This window comes from Dermacentor silvarum, chromosome 11 (assembly GCF_013339745.2).
Source record: "Dermacentor silvarum isolate Dsil-2018 chromosome 11, BIME_Dsil_1.4, whole genome shotgun sequence".
NCBI classification, from domain to species: domain Eukaryota; kingdom Metazoa; phylum Arthropoda; class Arachnida; order Ixodida; family Ixodidae; genus Dermacentor; species Dermacentor silvarum.
In genome coordinates, this window is record NC_051164.1 from 63,266,672 (window position 1) to 63,291,204 (window position 24,533).

At 48.9% G+C, this 24,533-nt stretch overlaps 1 protein-coding gene and 1 non-coding gene across 3 annotated transcripts in view; one reads left to right on the forward strand and one right to left on the reverse strand.

Moving 5' to 3' along the window:
* LOC119433151 (PDZ domain-containing protein 7) overlaps nucleotides 1–17,522 on the forward strand; it is a 126,026-nt gene extending 108,504 nt beyond the window's left edge. The window contains exon 6 of one of the 2 annotated variants that reach the window (XM_049658995.1): nucleotides 10,093–17,522. In XM_049658995.1, the coding sequence (XP_049514952.1) occupies nucleotides 10,093–10,862 (770 nt within the window). In that variant the 3' untranslated portion in view covers nucleotides 10,863–17,522. Of the gene's footprint in view, nucleotides 1–10,085 lie in introns of both variants that reach the window. The other variant, XM_037700293.2, reaches the window with a different exon arrangement.
* A 6,700-nt stretch (nucleotides 17,523–24,222) lies between these two features.
* On the reverse strand, nucleotides 24,223–24,294 carry Trnaa-cgc (transfer RNA alanine (anticodon CGC)). The gene has a single exon. It is a non-coding gene; the product is annotated as a tRNA-Ala (tRNA).
* Between the last annotated feature and the right edge of the window lie 239 nt (nucleotides 24,295–24,533).

Genomic DNA, 24,533 nt, shown 5'->3' on the forward strand with positions numbered 1-24,533 from the left:
GACGCGGCCTCCGATCTAAGTGTACGCGCCAAAATTACGTCCATGTGACACTAACTGCAGCCAGTGGAAACGAAAGTATGCGCATTAGTTAGCCCTAAGTTGACGCGTTTCATTCCGTGAGCACTGTATAACAGAACAGGGAAAAGGAGGAAGAATAGGATTCATTTCGCACCGAGGGCGGTGTTCCCGTCGTTCGCTTTTAAGAAAACCACGCATATGCGTAGTCGTCGATTCTTCGGGCCCGGCACGCAGGCTGACTGCGTCCGGAATGACTCCCCCCACCTCGTTCCCTGTTCGTGGACCAATGGCTCGCTCTCCTCCTCGCCCCTCTCCACCCCCCGTGGAGACCGGAGCTGCGGTCGATGGCGCGTGGCGGCACTCGTCGATGGCGGGAGCGTGTGTGCGGCCTCATTGTTTTACCGCGCGTTTTTCGCTGATGCTCGCGCACCCGTGAGCGCGCACTTGTGTGCCGAGCTGAGCCATGTTGGCTCAGCTGATCCTCCTCATCCTCTTTCTCTCTCTCTCTCTCTCTCTCTCTCTCGTGTCTCTGTATGTGCGGAAATGTCTCCGAACTGCCGCACATGCCTCGCCGTCGGGGTTGGCCGCATTTCGCCCATGGCGTTTGCGCGGTTGTGTGCGCGCGAGACGCACGTGATATGCCTGCATGCGTTGGTACGGGAATCACGTATTAAAATACCCTGGTGCGGCCGACCGCCTTTATACATTATTTTTTTTTTAATGGTGGGATTTAACGCTCCGAAACTACGCGGTTGGTTATGAGGGACCCCCCCGTATTGTCAGTGGCTGCGTGAATAATTTTGGCCGCCCGGGGTTTCCTTAATTAACGTGCACATAGAGCTAAGTGTACAGTGCTCAGCGATTGGGAGCGATTGAAATCGCTACTCGGAGCGCATGGCTGCCGGCGCTTTTTCTTTTTTTGCACCACCGGTGGCCGCTGGAGACACCGATCTTATGCAGTAAGTTACACAATGAAAAGCGATGGCCTTTGGGACACATCAATTGCGACTGCATTTGAATGAATGAAATGATGGGGTTTTGCGCGCCAAAACCCCATAACAGCCCAGAACGTATAACAGCCCAGAACTAATTTTTTTTTTTTTTTAATTCTAACAGCTTGTCCTGCGGCCGTATATGGCTATTCAAGGTGGTAGTGATGTTGAAGCAGGCGGGGATATGGCTATTCACGTTAAACCGGTCGCGACTTCCTACTGTAAGAATTGTAGCATTCGTTTATGTAACTTGTCTCCATAAGCCAATACGTCTAACCTACAGTTTAAAGGGCGAGAATACGCTTGCCAAGGTGTCTTATTCACGTTTAAGAAAGTGTTCGGCGGTGTTTTCTGTCTATTTCAGCTCAATAGCAAATAATTCTATTACGTTGAACAGAAATCATGCGTTTGCCTTTAATATTGTCTCCGCCTGCACCTGCTCATGTAACAAGCTATAGGCCATAAGTATAAGGTTCGGCATATACCCGGGGTTAGTGCGCGTTTGATTGACTGAAGTATCGTATGACGTTATGCGCCTATATACATAAATCATGTTTGGCAATCCATTTGCATTTTTCTTTTATATTGCCAGTGCATTTTTCTTTTATAATGTCAAGCGAGAAAGCGGCATACGTGAATGAACAAAAAAAATGATAAAATGTCAGGTTGATGCCTCTGTTAAAGGTCTTGGACACAGCACGAGTATGAAACATGCATTCCGTGAAGAGCAGCAACTCCGTTAATTGTCGCTTTATTCACAAATGGTTCCCATTTCTCTGCTGTCCATCGTCGCCTTGTCATCTTCATCATTTGGTTCACAACCTATACACTCCGGACCTGCAGAAAAGTGAACGTTTCTCCCTCTCCACCTCGTTTTCCTCTTTCTGGCCTGCAACAACATGCGAATTCTTCGAGCCCGCGTAATTCAGTCTGGTGTGACTGATAATCTTGAAATCCTTTATAAATTTCTCGCACTCCGTGATGTTTTCCCCTGAGAGCTACAGAACGCACCTATAGACCTATACCTGACCGCATTTGTGGTTTCCGGCGAGAGATCGTGACACCGTATACCTGTAGCTAGTGGCAGATGGGAAATTTTCTTGCAACGACAGCTATCCTGCTTTGCAGTCACTTGCATTGGTAACGAGTCGGCACTGTTGTGGGCCGTAACTTTTTTTTTTTTTTTTTTTTTTTTTTTAGCACCGATTCTCAAGTTTCATTTTTTCATCTAGTGAGAATTATTTGAAATCGACCGTTGGGACGACAACTCTGCTGGTCCGGAAGTAAATGCATATTAAGGAAGTTAACAAAAAGTATATAACATAGTAACTGTTATGGGCGTTCATTGCATGCGCGGTCGTGGCGTAGTAGTCACGACGGCCGGCTGTGAACCGCGCGGTCGCTCGTTCGATCGTTGCCACGACCTCTTCGCCCACTCGAAGCGATGCCGACGCTGTTGTTTGAAGTCCGTCGTCGGTATCACAGTGGTCAACGTCCCGTCATGACCAAAAGAAGTCTGAAGTTGCATCTGAGCTATATGTGTACTGTATTCGTGTAGTCAGTGTGTAGTTTAGGCAGCTTCGTCGTGTAGGTCATTTAAGGCTGCCGTTTACAGGAAAGTGCGGCCGTCGTGTCGTCGTCGTCGTTGTTGTGGCCTCAACGCGTGGCTCGTACCCACCAGGACGATTGGCCACACTGGGGTTAATTAAAAGTGCACACGCCGAACAACGAAAGGAAAGTAATAAAGAAGTTCACCTTGAGCAACTGAAGGATGACAAAATATTGATGGGTCTTATTCACACACACAAAAAAAGAAAAAAAAAGTAACTGCACCGTGGTCGGCACCCTTAGCAGCGTAACCTTCCGGACGCTTCATTGAACTTATGCAAAGCAGCTGTAACAGACCTGCGGCTTAATTGCCGTCTTCGCCCTCATTGTCGTCTTCGTCCTCCTCGACGGCCCAGTAGAAACGTAGAGCTGCTTCGTGTACACTATCTACGCGCTTGCACCTGCTTCCGAATGCGAGATGGGCGGTTTATTATTTTTTTTTTCGGTTCCGTGTTTCTCCTCTCTGTAGTATACCCAGTCCTGTTACCCGGGCCATTCCCATACTGCGAACCAATTTACAGGTGTCGGCTGCGCACTAAGCAGACACGGTACGGTCAGCAGGCTTTCCACTTTACTGCTTACCTCTCTATCTCTCTCCAGAAATTGGGGTGGTTGTAATGTCTGTCGTGCGGTGATCCCGCCTTTTTTTTTTTTTTTTTTTTTTTTTTAACCGATCTGCGAGGCATTCGCCCGTTCAGACAGTCTGCCGGGGCAGTGCAATGGTAAGTATAACCGCGTTCCTCTCCTCCAACACCCCCTTCTTTCCATCTATACCGGGACCCTTCCGACGGCGCCGTGGCCGAGAGTTCATTCAGTGATCGCGCCGACTGGCGCGCACGCGCCCTGTGTCGTGAGCGTCGTGCGGAGCTCGTTGCCAGCGAGGAGACGCGTGTCGGCGGCCGCCCCGTCCAGCTGCTGCTGCTGTTGCGAGGAGTGTTATGCAATCCTTGCCCTCCCACCGCGTACTGCCCTCGCTCGCGATATGAGCGTGTCGCACGCGGACGACACGCTTCTTCTTCCAGAGCGGTGCCCTCGGTCGCTCAGTTCACCCGGATCCGCCAGTCGTCGTCGTCGTCTCGTTGGTTCTCGCTCAGGGCCCCGTGTTGCAGAAAATGGAAAATCCGACGTCGGCGTAGGCGTGGGCGCCGGCGTTCGCGGCTGAGAAAATCATCCCGAACCACCCCGACCACGCAGGCCCTTCGCGTGGCTCAGATGCGCTGGTGAACTAGTTGAATTTCTCAAAGTCCGTCAGAAACATCGTAAAGTACGACTTAACCACACCCTACAGGCATGATAGCGTCGGATTGTAATTTGAATGTATGAGAAAACAATTCTGGTACGAAGAAACTCGAAACGCAAACCCTTTTTCCAGCACTTCTACCATACCAACAGCAGCGCGCCCGGGTAAGTTACTTGCAAATACACCATCCAGGTGGCGCGCTCGCCTCCTCGGCAGCGTAAAACGGCAGCTGCGTGCAGAGGCGAAGATGGAGAAAAAAAGAAAGCTGCAATTGCCGGGAAGCCTGACAAGCATTCAGGGATCTTTGAATGCTATCGCGTTCCACTCTTAAAGGCGAAGCTTATGCGTCCTCCAAAATTTTTATTTTATTTTTATTCATTTAGATACCCTAAGGGCCCACAAGGGGCATTACATAACGGGGGAACATAAACCAGAACACAATTTTCGCAAACGAAGGAGCATTGCAGGTGGTTAATACAGCATTTGGTACAGCGAGTCGTGAAACATAGTAATAAAGGGACCCTAAAGGGAAGCACTAAATCATTTTAATTACTTTCAAATTATTCCTTCTCGACTCTGCGTTCGTTCATTTCGCGGCAATAGTTTGTATATTACGTGTATATGGGGCTGTGCGAATAGTGATTTTTGAGACGGAATTGCATAGTTTTCGAATACTGAACAGCTGTTATCACAGTTCATATAAACCGATGTTGACCTCCCCCCCCCCCCCCCCCAAAGCATTCTTAAAGTTAGCAAGTTTCTGTCATTACATAGTGTGTTTTAAAGCGTTGTTTATTAAAAGCACAAATGGAGAATTCGGAGCAAACTAGTAGTTTTTTTCTCATGCACGGAACTATTCAGAGAGTGCGAATGATCACTGTACAGCCTGTAAAGTATGGCTACCCAAGTGACGTAGCCTGCTCCACTGCGCAAGTTCTGATGTTTTATGTCTAAACTATGCCCGCGGTGAAAATTTACCGTCCTTTTGCTCCGATTTTATGTTTATTTGGGCGCAGTTGACGTTTCGAAATATATTATAATTTAATATATAACTACAATATATATATATATATATATATATATATATATATATATATATATATATATATATATATATATATATAGAGAGAGAGAGAGAGAGAGAGAGAGAGAGAAATATTCGCGTTGACGAATAGTGACTACTCGATTCGTTATTCGAAAGTTTCGAATATTCGCGCGCCCATAATTACGAGACAAAACGACGGTCAAATTTCGAGCGCTGAAATCCCAGCCGCTGTTTGTCGGTGTGCCGTCATGGATTCCAAGGTATCTTAATATTTGGAGCGTTGTGGGTCGGTAAAAGTTCTCGAAACATGCTAACTTCAGTTTCTCGCTTTTTTTTTAGAATAAAATAATAGAACAATAACTAAGCCCTAAAGGAAACGCCGTCAAAATTAATGACGTTATGGCTGACTGGTGCTGGAGGTTCAAGGCGGCGTCGCCAGAGGGGGTTGCGCCAAGCGTCTCTCGTTTTTGCATTTTTTCTTACTTGCGAGGCCCTAAGAGTGCTTTTCTTTCTTTTTTTTTTTTTTTTTTTTTTGGGGGGGGGGGGGGGGGGTATTGTGGAAGGTTAATTTACTCTATTACAATATGAATTATTAGTTTTTGTGTCTGAGTTCATTCAGGAAAAGGTGCACAAATCTTACTGTGTACTTTAACGAGCCCGAGTTGGCCAAATTAAATCCGGAGTCCCCCTGCATTGAATCTCTCGTAGCGAAGGTATTACTTCGGTGTGCTAAAGCGCATCAGTTAAACTCAAATCTGCTAAACCCTATCGATCATCGTCCCATTTTGATTATTTCGCCGAATTCTTTTACATTATGTTCCGATACCGAAAACGTAACTACATCTAACTTGCATTTTTACTCGCCGAAGACAATCTCATAATGGAACCACCTATATCCGCCTCTCGTCACCAGCAATCCTGAATCATTCGTTCTTTCAAACTTCGATCTCTGTCCAACATTGTATTAACGCGTGCGTCAACCCACTCCCTCTGTATCGATAGTATCTCAAATAAATAAATAAATTCGTGTGCTACTTATTATCTGTAGTCATCCGAGGTACGTGCAAAATGTTTTACGCTTACAGCTGGAACTTAAAAGTGGAAAAATATCAAGAGTGTGCTGGTGTCTGCCCAGACACTTCTGTGAAGTACTTTCTCGTGGCTGTTCTCAACGTGATCATCAGCGAGAACATTTGCGAGATAAGTTGAGCCACTGCGACATACCTGGTATTTTTATGACCAAAAGACAACAGCATGACTGCATTGGTTTTCTCTGAGGAACCACGTGCTTGGCTGCCTATTGAAGGCTGCAGAAAATCAGTAAGAACGCCAATTTTTTTTTTTTTTTTTTTTTTTTTGTTCCGGCATTCTTCTGGTGCTTGCACTGCTGCATTAGGTCGGTCGGGCTGCGGGACACCTGCGAAAAATCCTCACTCACGCTCTCCACTCCCGAATACCTCTGCTGAAAGGGGAAAAAAAAAAAAAAAAAAACTAACGCTCGTTAGAGTCGGATCGTTATCGAGTCCACGAGGAGGAGAGCATATTCTTTCTTTTTTTTTTGCGACCCTTTTCGGCGACCTTGCCAGTCGTGAAAAGAAATCTTTGCTTTTAACTGTTCTCCCCGCTTGGTTTCTGCTCGTTTTTCCTTTAATGTCTTCTCGTATTTCGTACTTTTCTTGCTCTTTATTTAACGCTCCATCGCTGCAGCTTCTCGGACCGCGCGTCTGGAAGTGGCGCCGACCCCGTCGGCGAGGAAGCGCCGTGAAGAACTCCCTGAGCCGAGCGGCGTATATACAACCTACTGTATACGGCGCGCGCGCATCTGCAGACTGAACGACTCTGGTGCGGAGGAAGGTAGTCCGCGTGTACCGTATTCTGGCGCGTGTAAGCTGCCTTCGTTGCGCCAGCACTTCATGCAGAGAGAGGCTGCTTCATGAGAACTGGAGAGGTTTGCCAGCAGAGAAGTCGGCCCGAGCTAGCATCGTCTGGCCTGCTATACTCTGCACAGGGGGAAAAGGAAAGGGCACAGAGAAGAGTGGTGAAAGATGATGAAAAAAAAGATTAAATTATGGGGTTTTACGTGCCAAAACCACGATATGATTGTGAGGCACGCCGTAGTGGGGGACTCCGGAAATTTCGACCACCTGGGGTTCTTTAACGTGCGCCTAAATCTAGGTACACGGGTGTTTTCGCATTTCGCCCCCATCGAAATGCGGCCGCCGTGGCCGGGATTCGATCCCGCGACCTCGTGCTCAGCCGCCCAACACCATAGCCACTGAGCAACCACGGCGGGTAAAGATGATGAGGAGGACATTGAAGAAGGAACGCATATGTACACCCGGCGACAAAATATTACGGGGCATGAAATCTGAGAAAAAGCTGAATATCGCCGCAGGTTCACAACGCAGCCTGGTATTTGCATTTCGGGCTTCGACTAGAATATGCTAACAACATTGTTGTATACAGTTTTACTGGCTACTGCTACAGGCTGCGGAGATATGCAGCTTTTTCTCCGATTTCACGCCCCGTCATATTTTGTCGCCGGGTGTACGCTAACACAGTAGTTTCCTTAAAGCCTTGCGTCTAGTCCAGTGATCATCAAGTAGTTCAGAGCAGCTCTTGTAGCTATTGAAGTGATGTACACAGGGCATACGACATTTAACACAGACATAACACACAACACACATGATTAAGGTATCTCACTGAGCGCTGTGTATCACGCAAAATTAAGTAAGTTTAAACGCGCTTTCGTAGCGCGGAACTCAGAGGCGGCTGCTTGACCGCGGTTCAATTACGTGTTGCAGCTCAAGGTGCGAACCCTGAGGTGCATTTAGTGCGGTCGTTAGGACGATCCTTTGGAGTGCAAAGAAGTTGTAATTGCAGATGAAGTGTTCAGTGTCCTCTCGTACGTTGCACGCAACTAGGCACAGTGGTGAATAGCCGCATAACACTGCACAGAAGCGCTTGCGTTAGAGAGCCGTGACGCACATACGCGTTTCAAGCCTATACTATACAGTGGGAGAGCAGCAGCGTCTTTTGGCAACTTGGATGCACAAGCCGTTGCGTTCCCGAAAGAGGCGCGACTGTCGAGCAGGTGTCACCTCCATTTCTGAAGTCACCGTCACTTGTCACCCCACAGTAGTGTCGACTGGTGAAGACAGGCTTCCCATATTGTTGAAAGACGGGAAGAAATCTGTTCGCCACAGTTAAGCCTTTGTACGACTACACCTTCGTTTGAGACGTGACGGTCTCACTTGGACCCGCATAATCGCCATGCTTTACCCCGTTCACGTCTACTTCGCATCCACTGGCATCCGTATGCGAGGAAAGTGGTGTCGTCACTATACGCTCGACCTATTAAGCAAAACGCCATGACATATGCGTACGTGCATGCGCCCGAGCTGTCATACATTTCTGGCTCATCGCTCGTTACGAAACGAGACGGTGTCGATTGCCCTTCCGGCCGCTTCGTGCGCGAGGACCGTTTATAGTTCATTGGGTCCGCGGTCTATCGCGTACGACGCTCGCGGGGTCACATACGCTCGCGCAAGCCGTGAATGGGACGTCCCGTCTCCGTCCGCAAGAGCGGAATTGCTCGGTTTTCACGTACGGGATCATCCGAGCAACTCTCCAAAAAGCCGAAGCACCGCGTCGTTCCGGCCGCACGATTTCCCGACTTGCAACCGCTATTAGATGCTCCCGACGCCGATTTCATATTTTTTTTCTTTCTCTCTCTCTTTTTGTTTGTCATTCTCCTTCGGCGCGTTTGTCTCGTGACGCCGTTTCTCCCCATCAGCCGCGTCGTCCATTATCACCGTTGCGCTGTTTCTGCCGAGCTTGAGAGCTGAGAAGAGCCTGGCTCGGCAATTGCGCGAAAGGTTGCGTTCTCTCCATGGAAGGAAGCCGCGCGCTTAGGGAGGGAGGGGGGGGACGTTTTATTATTTCCAGCGCACCTGGCGTCGACCTGCGGGGCCATCGCCGGGCGCTCTTTGTCGGTGCCACGGTCGGCGAACCTTCGCGAAATGAATTTCCGCACTCAACCACCGCGTTGTGTGTGTACGTAGTACGTCCGTGGGATGCGTGCGTATCGTTCTCGCTGACGTCCTCCCACCGAGCGTAACCACCCCCTGCCCCCCCCCCCTTTTTTTTTTTTTTTGTCTGCCTCAATACCTTCTATCTGCGCGTCTGTCTCGAAATTTCTCTGCAGACGATCGCTCCTCGGTTTCGTCTTTGCCGAGTGCGCCGAGAGTATAGCTGACGTCACGGCTGTTTTTGACACGCGCGCTGCATTGGCTCAGTTGCTGCGGGGTATACCACTGCTAATCACGAGGACGCCGGTTCGTTTCAGGGCCCCGGCGGCCGCATTCCGCTGAGGGTGGAATGCGAAAACGCTCGCGTGCTCAGATTAAGGCGCCCGTTAATTAAAGAACCCCGGCTGGTCAAACTTAATGCGGAGCAAAACGCGCACGTACTCGACGATGCACGCGTCAGGTGCATCTCCGTGCCGGTAACCCAAACAAAAACAGCTTCCCAAAGAAAGACGAAGTTATCGAGAATGGTCGAACTAGGGATTCCTTGGCCAATGCCCCATAGGCGCCACGTACTTGATAGGATACAACAGCGAAGGATGCTTCTCGAGTCACCGTTAGGACCGAGGGACTCCGTTGTCTTCGTTCCTGACGAAAACAAGTCGCCTTGTACGAACGTTGGCTCTAGCCTCGAGGCACTTCTTGTCCGTCAACTCTTGATCGTTTCTGTATCAGTAAAGCAAACAAAGTTCAGCGTGGTACGTAGCGTGCTTTGTCAGTTTGTTGGTCTCTCAGTCACTTTGTCGGGTCACTTTTTTTTTTTTGCGTGGGGGGTCACATTGTTGGTCACTTTGTTGTACGTACCACATTGTCTTGCGCTGGTGAGCGTGAACTCAGTGTAGCCTTGATGTTCTATCGGTTTTGTCGTTATTTCCGTCTCCGGGTTTAGCCACGTTGTCTCCATAACCGACAGACAACGCGAAACTGCGGTTGCTCGAGATGAGGGAAGCGTATACCCTCGACAAGCAAGAACTGACTGTTCTTGCTTGTCGAGGGTATACACTTACCAGTGGTAGCTTGCGTTCGCATGCACTTGTCGCTAGTACTTCCTGTGACGATATGCGCTCAAGTTTTTCTCGTTTTTTTCTGCTCAGCATCAAGATGACCTGTCCAAGAGCTCGACGCCGCTGCTGACGCCCAGCCCGCAGTCCACTCCACCGCAGGCCACTGAGAGGGCTTCGCACGTGGCAACGGCAACGTCGGCTGCCCAGCAGAGCCGCGACGAAGACGACACGTCGTCCGTCGAGGTGGTCGCGGCCTCTCCGACGCCCACGAGCGAGGAAGAAGGTGACGACCGCTCAACACCGCGCCTCGAGACCCCCGTCTCGGACAAGGGCTCCTCGGCCGTCAACGGCGGGGGATCCAGGAGCTCGGACCTGCGCTCCTCCACGTCCTCGAGTCCCCGAGACTCTCCGGTCTTCGCGCGCGACCAGAAGAGCTCCGTGATCGAGTCGACGACGACCACCACCGTGATCAAGAACACCACGCTCACGACCGGCGCCGACCGGACCGACGGCTCGGGCTCGTACGACGTCCAGAAGGCGTACGACGTGCAGATCAACAACTCCGAGGTTCGCCGGATCTCGGACCTGCAGCCGCCGCCCCAGCGGGGCGGGGCAGTGCTCGCGCCTCCCCAGCCCGCCGCCAGGCAAGCCGCGGTGGTCCACGTCGAGAACAACGGTACCAGCCAGAACGGCGCGGCGGCGCCCGTGAGGAACGGCGGCTCGCTGCCCCCGCCTGGAGCCGACGGCCTCAACTTGACCATGAAGGCGTCCGAGCTTCGGGAACTGCTGCGCTCCCGGAAGAAGAAGGACCCGAGGGAGACGCAGATGGACCTTCGCCAGAAGTACAAGATCATCGAGCAGATGTAGAGAGGCGCGCGCATGCGCACTGCGGGGACTGGACACTGTGCGGCGCTCGCTGTCTGTCACGTGGTGTCGGAGGGTCCCTTTACTTGGTGACGTCTTAAGTGGCAGCCATATTGTTGGCGGGTGCACTGTGAGCAGCTCCGGTCTTTCGTTTTTTTTTTTTTTTTTCTTGTATATTTTTTTGTCTTGTCTGTGCGCGCACCCCCGACGCTTTTGTGACAGCCTGAGGAGAAAAGACGATCGCTGGGGGGACACTTGCGCCGTGCGCCGGGTGGTCTAATTACGCAACGGCATGAGTGAGTGTTTGTCGGCGCTGGTGTGCCTCTTGTGTCCGTTGTGTAATTGTTTTCTCAAGCTAGTTTGTTGTCGCCTGTTGAGAGAGAAAAGTTTGGGCCCATGTTAAATACCATATGTATACGCTGCAGCTGCGCGGGGCCAAGTAACGTCGCGTAATTTACGATGTTCGCAGTACGTGCGGCTCAAACTGGCGATGCGTCACACTTACGTTAAGGGCTTGCTAGCGTGATCTTGTAGCTACATCTTAGTTTAATTGTAACATGGGCTGGAAACATTGGTCTGCTCAACACTGGTCAGCTAAAATTCGGCTCTCGGACTAAGTATTTTCAGTAGATCTACCGGCAGCTGCTGTAAGATGGGGAAGACTGGCGTGACCTTATATGGTCGCTGCCTAGCAAATTTTTAAACACTGCAAGTGCCTGAGCAACCTTGTCCTTACATGAAAAGGGACCGGCTTTGTTGTTTGTGATTGGTCCGCAACCATAACAACGCTCACGTTCTTATACACAACGCTAATAGGGCGGTCTGGCGACGTCACTGCAGAAAGCCTCGCACCATTTGAATGGTGTCACTGTAGTTCACTGGACACAGCGTTTATAATTTTTTTTTCAGCGACCATATACTTTAGTCCACTTTTTACGTCGTTACAATTTTTTGAACGAAGGGTCCGTGATGAGAATCATTCCTAACTGTTGTCTTTTGCTAAGTCCGGGCGCGCGTTTTGTTGCGCTATTTGTAGCCGGTTCGTGTTTTCTAAACGGAGCGTGTTGTCGTTATGCACCTCGTAGTCTGTCTCTCGCCATTTCTCTCTCTCTTTCTGAAAGTGCCTTATACTAACCTGTACTTCTACTTTTTTGTCAGCCTCGTTACTCGTACGCAAGAGGGAAACAACATATCGCATGGTTGGCGGGCCTTGTCGCTCTCATTTATACACTGGCCAGAAAAGTAAAAGTAATGATCGCGCAGATGGTCCAACCTATGTTCTTGGCATGCATTAGGGGCACAGCAACCGTAAAATAAACGAAAAACAATAAGAAAGCAGGTTGGGGGATGGAGTGTGATTGGCGTTTCGGGTACAAAAAGAAGCTTCGCTGCGTCCTCTGCCTCCTACAAGTGTCGAATGCTTGCACAATCATTTGGGGAAGCTTGAAGCTTGGCTATCTACATGTACACTGCTGAACGACTTTATCTGCTGTCGCAAAATATGGCTGTATACAGGAAGCCCCCGGAGAACTTCGTGCACATGTTTCTCGTTACTTTGCTTCCAGTGTTAGTCGTTTCGCGTTGGATACGGTTTTTCTACCGAATTCCAGCCTGACTTAGTCCTAAGGCCGCCTTCTTCACGGAAATGGTTCATGTCGGTGCTGACGGCAGCTTGGCATCTGTGTATACGTCTGTGTTACGGCGGCAATCCTGAAAGAATGCCGTCGTGTGTCACATTGTTTGTAAGCGAGCACGTCGTGCTAACAACTTTCAAGCCTGCCCCTTCACTTAGCGTCTCTCCCTCTCATTCATTTTATTTAATTAATCTAAACTCAGCGTCTTAATTAGCTCCGACGTTCTCTCGACTAGCCGCTGCGCGTCGCTAAGGAACTGACTGTTCTTGCAACTGTAACTTCGATGTTTTTGGGTAAGGCGCGAATAACAATTAGACACATAATGCAGATGTTCAGACGTCCTCCATCTCGAGCAAGATTCCAAGTTTTGGTGGCGATCTCCTTTTGTGTCGTGCTCAATGCCGTTGGGCTTCTAGCTTCGTTGAAGTGTATTCTAGCCGAAGCTATATATTTCTTTACTGTTGAGCCTGTCGTTGTCGCATTGTCTCGGGGCACTGGACACTCTTGGAGTTCGCGGCTGCGAAACTGAATGTGAAAGACCACCGATAAAGGCTCCTAGAAATCTCTGATCGGTAGCTGTGTGGTCGAGACTTCCTTTTACGAGTGGCACCTGAGCATATGAAGGGGCCACCCGTACGAGGGTCGGTTATTTTACGGGGTGTACAATAGGTGCTGGGACTCGACTGACGACACTTTAAGTAGCTAGGGCAGGCGCTTTTCGAAGGCGGCAGCTGACGCTCGACAGAACCAGTTGTAGGTCGTGCTGCTGATAATTCGTGATTTCTGGCCATCGATAGAGGAGACAACGGACGTGATACCGTCGCTCAATCGGCCTCTGGTCCTGTTATAGCGTCGCCGCTGTACGCCGACTGACCCGCCATTCTACGTTCGACATCTCAATCGTCGAAATCAAGCAGCGCGAAGGGGAACAGATGACGATAGGGATCATGCGTCATCTGATCCCATCGCGCTATTTGATTTCGACGATGTGAAATTACCAACTCGCCGTTTTAATCCAGTATATCTCATTGCGGAGTTGAACACTGACTTCGGCTATAGCGTCTACGGTATAGCAACTCGGCTGCGCCGAGCGCCGCATTAAGGTGCGAGCTGTTTTTCCCTCCAGTGTTTTACGCGGAGTCTTCCGCCGCCGTTCACGTTGGCTTCGGGGCGTACTGGCTGCTGCTTGCTCTTGTAGTTTCCTCGTGGGTTTCGGTCGGTTTTCTTTCCTTCTCCTTATTATTGGTTTGTGGAGCGAGGAAACCGTGCACTTTCATCCTCCCCGCTATGAGCGCGGCAACTATTTTTTTCGTCGGTGCGAATCCCAAAAAGAAGGAAGTTTAACCAGGTCTCTGTGATCAAACACGCGATCGGCCTTCATGGCCTACTAAGCTTGCCCTTTTTTTTTTTTTTTTCTAAAGTCTTTGGTCCTTTCGTAATCGTACCGGGGCCGGCGATAGAAATTCTACGCCGTCCTTTTTCGCTACGCCGGCCGTTTGCGCGGATGCGACCCGCATCGGCGTCTTTACACGCCGCCGAAAAAAAAAAAAAAAGAGACATTCCGTGGCCCTATTGCGTTGTGCGCGTGTTGAACGAACGGTTTGGGAAAGCGAGACCGCGCGCTATGCGCGTCCTCGTTCATTCTGAGGGCGCGAGTCCCGCGTGTACGGAATAAAGGTGGACGCTTGCCGTCGAGTGATTTCGGTAGTTCACGTCGCTCTTCATGGTCGCAGGCTCTTGTATACAGTGATATTAGAACTGGTTATGTATACGTTGAAAGGTCCATAAATGCTTGACCGTCTGAGGGATAAAGGAACCATCTGATTAGCCGTTAAAGAAAACTGCGATAGTGTAATGACATTAGTTTGACAGCAGCGATCCGCGCGCTGCCTTCGCACTCTTCTGCCTCATTATGAAAGCGCTAACGTAGTCGAGCTACTGTTCCGTTCAGGTCGAAGTTGCTGAAGCATTGGATGTGACTTTTAAAAGAAACTATTGATGAGTTCATTTTAATCGGCAACCGCAAGGAAAGTATTGTAACCCCCCGAGGTACCTGCTTCAGTTTTAACCACAACGAACGCGCCAACGCCGGGCGACGCCGAATATACGTCGATAATACGCTTACGTGTGTGGTTGTCGAAATCGCGCACAGCTGTTCACTCGCACTATCGAGCCAGTGTTGTCCACTCTCGAAGCGCCGTCCAGGGCGTTGAGTCTTGATTCCAATTATACGTGATTGTTTTAAAGCGTTCGTATAGACAACAAAAATTAGTTTTGCAGCTTTGCTTTCTAACTTCTCTTTTCTTTCTCTCTCTCTCTCTCTTTCTTGTAGCGTTGTGTTCCAAGCTTTGCGTTCCTGTATGTGTTACGCTGGGCGGGGCTTATGCAACTTAGGAGCAGCATACGAGGAAACGCTGTCCGAATCAAACCAATGTCGCATCGAACGGTGCCTATACGACTATATATATATATACGCTGTGCAAGCGGTGCAATTAATGGCATGTTTCTCTCGTCGTTTTTGTTTATATGTAGTGCTAGGGCCGTCTTCCGTTACTGACTGTCATGGCGTCGAGCTTTTTACTCCGGTTCATCAAATCGGCGCAGCGCGATGAACGGCTGCGGGTCCTACCAGCCAATCAGGAAAGAGAACTCCCGCTGCCTGTTTCCGGGAGGTATAGCAACGGCTTCAGCCACTCCGCGTCGATAATCCATCCGTGATCCTTGCATTCAAATGGCGTCCCGCACGCTACAGGATTAGCTGCAGACGGTGGACGAGCCATCCTTACGGTTCTCGTTCCTCATCAGCTATCAGCTCATTGGCTGAGCTGATCCGTAGCTTTCGCTACACTGTATGGAGACAGTGAGACAGAGCTAAACTTCTTTTTTCTTCTAACGAAGCCCTAAACAGTTTCCAGTCTCCATATTACATTGGCGTTACAAGCCTGTCAGCTGCGTGCTACGTTTGCGCGAGCACCGAATTAAACGACGCTCGTGTTGCGATAACTCTGCTCTCGAAGTGGACGAAGTGCCTTAACCAATCACCTTCCCCTTGTCTACGTCACCTGTGCTGTTATTCACCACCTTTGCCTATAAATGTATGGTTGTGATGGCTCCCGCTAGACTTAAGTGTAACACAATCTGTGCCTTGTGAGGGGAACAATCCTCCACCGTCGTAAAATGTTTTCCATATGTATACGTGCTTATGCAAATGCGCATGTGTACGTGAGCATGTATGTATAAATGCGCGACCTCGTGATCAGTCACGATGGGCAAGGTCATTTTTAAAGTGGAATTCCGTACCCATATTTGTTGTCAAATGACTGTGGTATATAGGCGGCTGTTCGCGTTTTTTGAAGGTTTTTACAATGTTAAGTGTCTGTTCTCTATTAAATATACACGGATCGTTGCCTCTTGATGTTACGGTTGTGTGAAAAGCGCCGGGCCCTTCATTTGATTGGTTGTGTGCAATGTGATGCTTGCAAACTACGTCTTCTACGGCATAGAACTGGGGTGTTATGCGTCGAATAAGGCGGACCCTGGCGTCACTGCAAAATTCGACGACAACAAGTGTTTCTTATGCCCAAAACGTCGCTTGACTTGTATTTACACTTCCTTTTTGTGCGCTGTCTAATTTCCTAACTTGCTATCATATTCTGTGAAAGCGCTCCTCGTACATTTTTTTTATTACTATATACTTCTCAATGAAAATATATTTGTGTATTATTGCAGCTGTGACGGCTGTGTTGTACGGCTTCACGATGGACTCGCCAAAAGGAAGTCGCTAATGTAGGCATTTTGGCCACCACAAGGCTCCTTCACAGCAAGGCTCCTTCACAGTACGGCTGCTTCACAGTACGGCTCTGCTTTGCTGCTCGTATTCTGTATGGTAAAAATCTCTGTATGCAGTTGACGAGTCGCTACTGTGACGTTCGGATGATACGCGAAGTACCAGCCTTCTCGGGTTTTGGTTCGAAGCGTTCTAACTTGAGGTCCATTTTTGTGTTTGCGACTTCTCCGTGCTTAAAGTGCGTTCATAAAGCTTCATCAACGTATTCACAGATGCGTGTTGTCTTCCGGGGCCATTCGTTTCGCTTAGCACATGGGTGACAACAGACGACAGTCAGCGCTAACCGACAGGCGTACGCTGATTACAACCACAATTGATAGTTGACGTCATTGTCGATTGAACCGCGGTCTGCTTTCCTGACAAGATTTGGCCTACACTTCGTAATTGTATGTCGTTAAAAAAGGGCGGGGCGGAGAGGAAGTACACGTGACGTTCTTCTGCAGATTGTAAAGTTTTCGGTTATTGTAGGCCAGTCCATATTGTGTGTAGACTAATGAAGTGGCATTCTGTATTTTGTCTTTATGGTCGTTCTCTCGTCCCTGGCGTCACTGCAAAATTCGACGAGAAGCACTGTCGGTCTGGTATGTCTTCGTCTTCCCGTACGTGTGTGTGTGTGTGTGTCACGTGTACTTCCAGAACCGAGCGTTACTGGCTGCCTTTTTTTAAAATGCGCATTGTTATCTCAGATGCTCGCGACAACCCAATCTATACAGAGACTTTTCGACATCAATGCGGGGTCCATAAGCTTTTTTGCGCGTCTTGCTCAACGGGAGTGCCTTCACCAACATTCGTATATATGCAAATACTATACGCTGCGGAATCGACCTCGTTAACGAGGCGAGACGTATAACACGCGTTTGTATCTTGAACACTACGCTTTTTGTGCTAAACACCTTGTTTTTTTTATTATTCTTTTATTGATTTTTTTTACAATATCTGTGTTGTACGCTGCGGGCACTACAGTATGAGGTCGTTTTCTTTCTTTCTCCCTTTCTTGTGGACCACACCCTTCATGTTCACACTTTTTTTTTTTTACTTGTGTTGTTCAAGAGCCGTGTTTTTCATTTTTTTTTCTTCGGCATTTTCGGTGCCGTTCTGTTTTGGAAACCTTGTTGTTGATGTGTTCCCTGGTCACGGGGAAGGCAAGTTGAATGAAATCAAATAAACGTCTATTTAGAAGTATCACACTGTGTTTTGTGTGTGTGTGTGTGTGTGTGTGTGTGTGAGAGAGAGAGAGAGAGAGAGAGATTTCGTTAGACATAAAGAAGCTTTCCTTGGGCAAAGCTTTGAATTCGTGTGCAAGAAATGTGAGTGATGGTGATGGTAGTGGTGGCGTTACAGCAGGTGGGGTTAGCCTGGCATACGTAGCCGGCAATTGTTCCGCCTGATCCTCCTTCGAGTTGAGATCAGGGGCGTGTCACTAGGTGTCGATGAGCCCCGTGTCTCGCATGAAGGCAATCAGCAGTCGTTGCACTCTCTTCCCGATCACCGCGGGCCCTCCGGGTAAAAGGACGTCTTCAAAGGTTCTGTGCGAAAAACCATTCTTTTGCAGGCTGTCAACCATCGCTTTTCTTTGTCTGTTGAACTGCGGGCATATCCAAATGAAATGCTGGATGTCGCCGATATCACCACAGAATGCACAGAACGGTGGAATCGCATCGTCCAGTCTTGAATAACCAAGCCGAGTCGGTTATTCAAGCCGAGTACGCAGAGTCGGTTCTGATGCGGTACAACAGTGTTGCTTCTTCGCGAGTAAGTCCATGGGTCACGCAGGCTTGGTGCGAGAATCCCAACGTTATGCTGATACATAAGAAGTGTGAGAGACGTTAAAGAATTGAAGAATTATTGACCCATTAGCTTACTTTCGATATTGTATAAAATATTCACCAAGATAACTTCCAATAGGACTAGGGGAACACTTCCATCAACCAAGAGAACAGGCTGGCATCAGGAACGAGTATGCTACCAAGGAGCACATACATGTCATCAATCAGGTAATCGAGAAATCTGAGGAGTACAATCAACCTCTCTATATGGCTTTCATAGATTATGAAAAGGCATTCGACTGAGTAGAGGTACCAGCAGTCAATCATTGCTTAATTATAGGTAGCCGCAGAATCTACAAAGATTCCGTGGCTACCTTCGTCCTCCACAAGGAGAAAATTACCTACCAGGCAAGGGTTAGTAAGTCCTAGGAGTGAGGATCAACGGCGAATATCTCTGCAATCTTTGGTTTGCAGATGACATTGTCCTGTTCTGCAACACTGGAGATGAATTGTAACAAGAAGATTGGGTTTGAAGATTAATATGCAGAAGTCAAAGGTAATTAATGTTGCCTGGTAAGGAAACAAGAATTCATGATCGCCAGTCAGCGTCTAGATCTTTACAGGAGTACGTTTATCTAGGTCAATTACCTCACAGGGGACTCGGACCTTGCAAAGGAAATTCACAGAATAATAAAAGTGGGTTGGCATACGGCACGCATTACCAAATCCTGACTGGGAGCTTACTGTCGTTGAAAAGAGAAGTGTACAATCGTTGCATTCTACCGGTGCTAACATATGGGGCAGAAAGAGACTCACGAAGAAGCATGCGATTAAGTCGAGGACGAACCAGCGATGGAACGAAATACGTATGTTAGGCGCAACGCTAGGACACAAGAAGGGAGCTGCGTGGATCAGAGAGCAAATGTGGATAGCCAATATTCTAGTTCACATTAAGAGATAAAAATGGATCTGGCCAGGCCATGTAATGCGTAGGGTTGATGACCGGTGGACCATTAGAGTTACAGAATGAGTGTCAAGGTAAGGGAAGCGCAGTCGAGGACGGCAAACTAAGTGGGGTGATGAAATTAGGAAATTTGCAGACGCAAGTTGGAATCGGCTAGCGCAAGACAGGGGTAATTGGAGATCGCGGGGAGAGGTATTCGTCCTGCAGTGGACATAAAATATAGGCTGATGATGATGAACCTGATTTGATGGGAAATAAATATTATTGTTGTGATCATTATTGCTAATTATCTAAATCCACGATCTGATTATAAGGCGCGCCTTAGTGGGGAATAATCTAGTTCACTTGGGGTTCTGTAACGTCCTCTCTTGAGGTTCTAACGTGCACCCCGGCTTGCTCGCTTAATTACCGCACAGCCACATCACCGTGTGACGTGTTGCGTATCAAACCGCGTCACGGATGTGTAGATTCGGCGTTACTAAGCAACGTCATGCTCGTCGGCAGATTGAACTGTGAGAACGTAGGCCGCGATAACGGCCAAGCTGGCCAAGCTACTGGTCGACGAATACACGGCGGATGGTGTGCCGTTCCGGTAGCCGAGTGGGTAGAGTGTTCAGCTCGTACCCGTAAGGACGGCGGTTCGAATCGCGGTGCCTGTATCGTTGAAAAAAAAAAAAAATCACAGCGATGCGGGTGCCGAGGCTCGAACTGTCGTTGATGAAGGGCCGAGATGGATGCGACGCGGAGACCTGGATCCTAGTATCGGCGTCTGCATCGTTAACGGCCAAGCTGATTAACGACGGTGCGGTTGTAGGTACTGGGACCCAGGTCGCTCCGGGTGATTAATGGACCCGGCTGTACGCTCGGCCGCCGGAATGTGGTGGATAAGGGGAAGTTTTGTGCCTTTGTGCACATTATTTCCCCTCGCTATCCCCCGGGTATCCTAAGAGGGTGGATACCTGTTGCTTTTGGCGCCGCATGGCGCAAGCGCTGAACGCGTCAGCAGACCGCTAAGCACATCTGGTACAATCACATCCCTCGCTAGGCAAAGCCCCTCCCGCCCCCCAATGTACGTTAATACCGCCCTGACCTCATCGCTAATACAACCCCCCAATACGCATTGAAATCGCCACGACCTAATCTGAGAAGGTTATTCCCCCCCTCCCCCAGAACTAAGACGACAAAGCACTTCAATATCGCCCGGACCTGAACACCATTAGACCGCATATCTACTACAGATGAGGAATTGCCCAGACCGCACTTATCTCTATTAGACCCTATCTCCATTAGAGATACGCAATCGCCCATCTCTAATAGATGTGAGGAATCGCCCGAACCCATCTGTATGATCTGTAATAGAGGTGAGCAACTGCCTGGGCCCATCTATCTTTAACATAGATGGGCTCACTATCTCTATTACGTCCTCTATTAGAGATAGTCCCGGGCGATTGCTCACCTCTATTGCTCCTCTATTAGAGATGGACCCGGGCGATTCCTCACCTCTATTAGAGATTAGCCCAGGCGATTGCTCACCTCCTGTAATAGAGATGGGCGATTCCTCACCTCTATTAGAGATGGGCCCGGGCGATTCCGCATCTCTAATAGAGTTCGGTTCGGGCGATTCCTCACCTCTATTAGAGATGGGTCCGGGCGATTCCTCACCTCTATTAGAGATAATAGAGATGGGTTCGGGCGATTCCTCACCTCTATTAGAGATAGGCCCGGGCGATTCCGCATCTCTAATAGAGTTGGGTTCGGGCGATTCCTCACCTCTATTAGAGATGGGTCCAGGCGATTCCTCACCTCTATTAGAGATGGGCGATTGCGTATCTCTAATGGAGATGGGGTCTAATAGAGGTAAGTGCGGTCTGGGTAATTCCTCATCTGTAATAGATATGCGGTTTAATGGTGTTGAGGTGTCCGGGCGATATTGAAGTGCTTTGTCGTCTTAGTTCTGGGGGAGGAATAAACTTCTCAGATTAGGTCGTGGCGATTTCAATGCGTATTGGGGGGTTGTATTAGCGATGTGGTCAGGGCGGTATTAACGTACAATGGGGGGCGGGAGGGGCTTTGCCTAGCGAGGGATGTGACTGTACCAGATGTGCTTAGCGGTCTGCTGACGCGTTCAGCGCTTGCGCCATGCGGCGCCAAAAGCAACAGGTATCCACCCTCTTAGGATACCCGGGGGATAGCGAGGGGAAATAATGTGCACAAAGGCACAAAACTTCCCCTTATCCACCACATTCCGGCGGCCGAGCGTACAGCCGGGTCCATTAATCACCCGGAGCGACCTGGGTCCCAGTACCTACAACCGCACCGTCGTTAATCAGCTTGGCCGTTAACGATGCAGACGCCGATACTAGGATCCAGGTCTCCGCGTCGCATCCATCTCGGCCCTTCATCAACGACAGTTCGAGCCTCGGCACCCGCATCGCTGTGATTTTTTTTTTTTTCAACGATACAGGCACCGCGATTCGAACCGCCGTCCTTACGGGTACGAGCTGAACACTCTACCCACTCGGCTACCGGAACGGCACAGCAATCGCCGTGTATTCATCGACCAGTAGCTTGGCCAGCTAGGCCGTTATCGCTGTTCACACGGTTCCATTCTGCCGACGAAATAGCACCAGCTCGATTCCCGCGCTGGCCACGCCGAACGCAGCCAGTCACGCTGGCGCATGCGCAGTGACGCTAGATTGTAGAGCACAATCTTGATAGTAGAACCTGACCATGAAAAGGAAATTTACCGAAGAATAAAAGTGTAGCGCATACGTCAGCCGGCACCAAATCTTTTGAAAAGTGCACAATAATTGCATTCTACCAGTACGAACACATATATGGAGCAGAAACTTGGAGGCTAACAAAGCAAAAAAAAAAAAAAAGACAAACGTTATGGCATATTTTTTTCTGACGTTTCGGCCAGAGGACCAGCCATAGGTCGTACGGCCGAAACGTGTAACCTTACGCAATGTTTATCTACCACAAAAAGTCGGAAAATTAATCTCTTGCACTTTTTGTAGCGTTAGCTACACTGGCCTAGCCAAGCCCGTTTCGCGCGGCACATCAAGAGCCGTGCTGCGCATGCGCAAGGATCAGTGATGTCACACGGCTTGCGCACCGGAGCCACCGGAGCCGGCACCTCTCGCGCACTCCGCCGCCGCCGCGCGCGACTCACCGCCGCCGGTCTGCGCATTCCAGAGGAGTGACGTCGTAGCCGTGGTAGACGCACTGGCGCCGGCGCGCGCTCGCTGTGCAGTCGCCGTCTGACACTGCGCTGGAGCCGCTGCGCTTCTGACTGGCGTTTGCCAGTGTGGTATAGCCATGGAGAAGGAGAGCGCAAATGCTGCTCAACAGCGCAGAAGAACGGAGAAGCTTGACTCATCGGATCCCGAAGTAGTTGCCTGGCAATTAGCGGTTGAGCGTAGGAGGAATGAATACATGTGCCACATAATACGTATACCGCGTGTGTGTCATTGGAGCAGCAGTAAGCATGACAATCAAGCTAATCCTTGACAATCTAGACAACCAGGAAAGCGAAGAATAATCAGCTGAACCTTTGCTAACGCTACGTATATCCTGGCATAGCCGAGCTAAGCCACTGCAACTTTTTTTTTTTAATTTAGTGCACTTCACCTCTCATCACAAGCTATGCCGAACCAGCCGAAATATGCGGGAATACGAACACGAAACTATGCAGATGCACAGTGTTAGACGACCAGGCAAGCGACGTCACGACGAAGGCGGCGATGTGTGATGCTTGTCAATGGAACAATGACGACAGGTGTATGCAGAGTGAAGTACGACACGTGTCTATATATATATATGCATTTAAGCACGATTCTATGCCTCTTGTGCCACAATGGCACATAATGCCCATTCTAAGAATGGCCACAAACCCATGGAATGGCACATACCAAATAGTTAATAAAAATTAAGTAGAAGAATCTGATGAATATAATGCATTTTTCCATTAAGAGGTCAGTGTGCTTTATATATGCTAATATGAGCCTACATTATATGTTCATTGTGCAGGGAGTATTGTTTGTAGGAATTAAGTTTTCTTTATTATTATTATTACTATTACGCAACAAAAATGCGCTTACTAGCCCTACTTTGTCGGTCAGCATTTAGTGCACAATAATATATGTATATATATACCTGTTTGCTAGTATTTAAAATTCGGCGAACATATAACCTTCGTATATTATTTGCAAATATAGCCACCGAGATACCGACCGACCCAGCAAAAGCAGCCACACCTAATCGGAGAAGGCGGGCTGGTGTCATGCTAACTTCAGGGTGCTGGTGTCATAACGAAAAAAAAAGGCACGCTGATCGATATGACACCAGCACCCCGAAAAATGGCAGCCTCAAACACGCATCCCTCCTTACCCTACAACTAATGTGGTTAGGACGTTGCATTTCTTTAACACAGCCCTTTTAACGCAGTCAAATGAGTACCGCAGACATGTTCGACTTGAACCAAGCGGCGCCGACTCCGTAAAGTCATTCTCTGTATTGAGTTAAAAAAGCTCGTCTTGCAGTTTTCTGCTCCTTATTTTAGACCAAGTACACTAACAAACTTACGCGCAAGAGGAAATACTTCGAGGTCGTGCAAACACTCCTTGTTTCTCACATTCTGTAAAAAGAAAATATTCTGTCAAAAATTGCAGAGCAACATGCGACGTTTACCGCTAAAGAAAAACAACACGAACCCTGCGCTGTTTTGCGCTCCTCATCATTCTTTAGCAGTGGAGTTGTCATTAACTGCGAACTAGACCAGATTGAAGTTCATATTCATTCATTCATTCATTCATTCATTCATTCATTCATCCATAACTACAACACAACCTAGAATTTGAAGCTTTGTAATTTCATTACCTACTTCCCTCTATTGACTTACGTAAAAATACTCGATCTGTCTTGCTTGCTGGATTTTGTCCAGTTACTGATCCAGTGGTTCCATTTCAATAATTATAACGGCAATTGAAGCCAAAATGCTACGTAGAGGTTTAGCTCCGTCCAAGTTTGCCGTACGATATTGCGTTCGATTACGGCGGATTCGTGACGGACAGCAAGACTAATAAACGGACACTGCTACTAAGAACATCGTGAGCGATTAAAACATTCAAAAATTAAGAGCCTCGTAAAATGGAGGTGCCGGGGTTCGAACCCGGGGCCTTTCACATGCGAAGCGAACGCTCTACCACTGAGCTACACCCCCGGGCCTTACTAGTGAAACTTGAGACGGGTTTTGTAATATCATGCAATGCTTTGCATTTGTATATTCGACTCTCTTTAGCAGAGCGATTGACTTGTTTAATCGCGGCAGTACTACTGTACCGTCGCAGGAAACCGCAGCGAAGCCTGCTTATAGGTGTTATGCGGAGAAGTCGCATCGGCGGAGTCGCCACTCCTTGAGAAGTGATTGCCTCTTTCGACAATGAGTGGCGCCACTTCGCA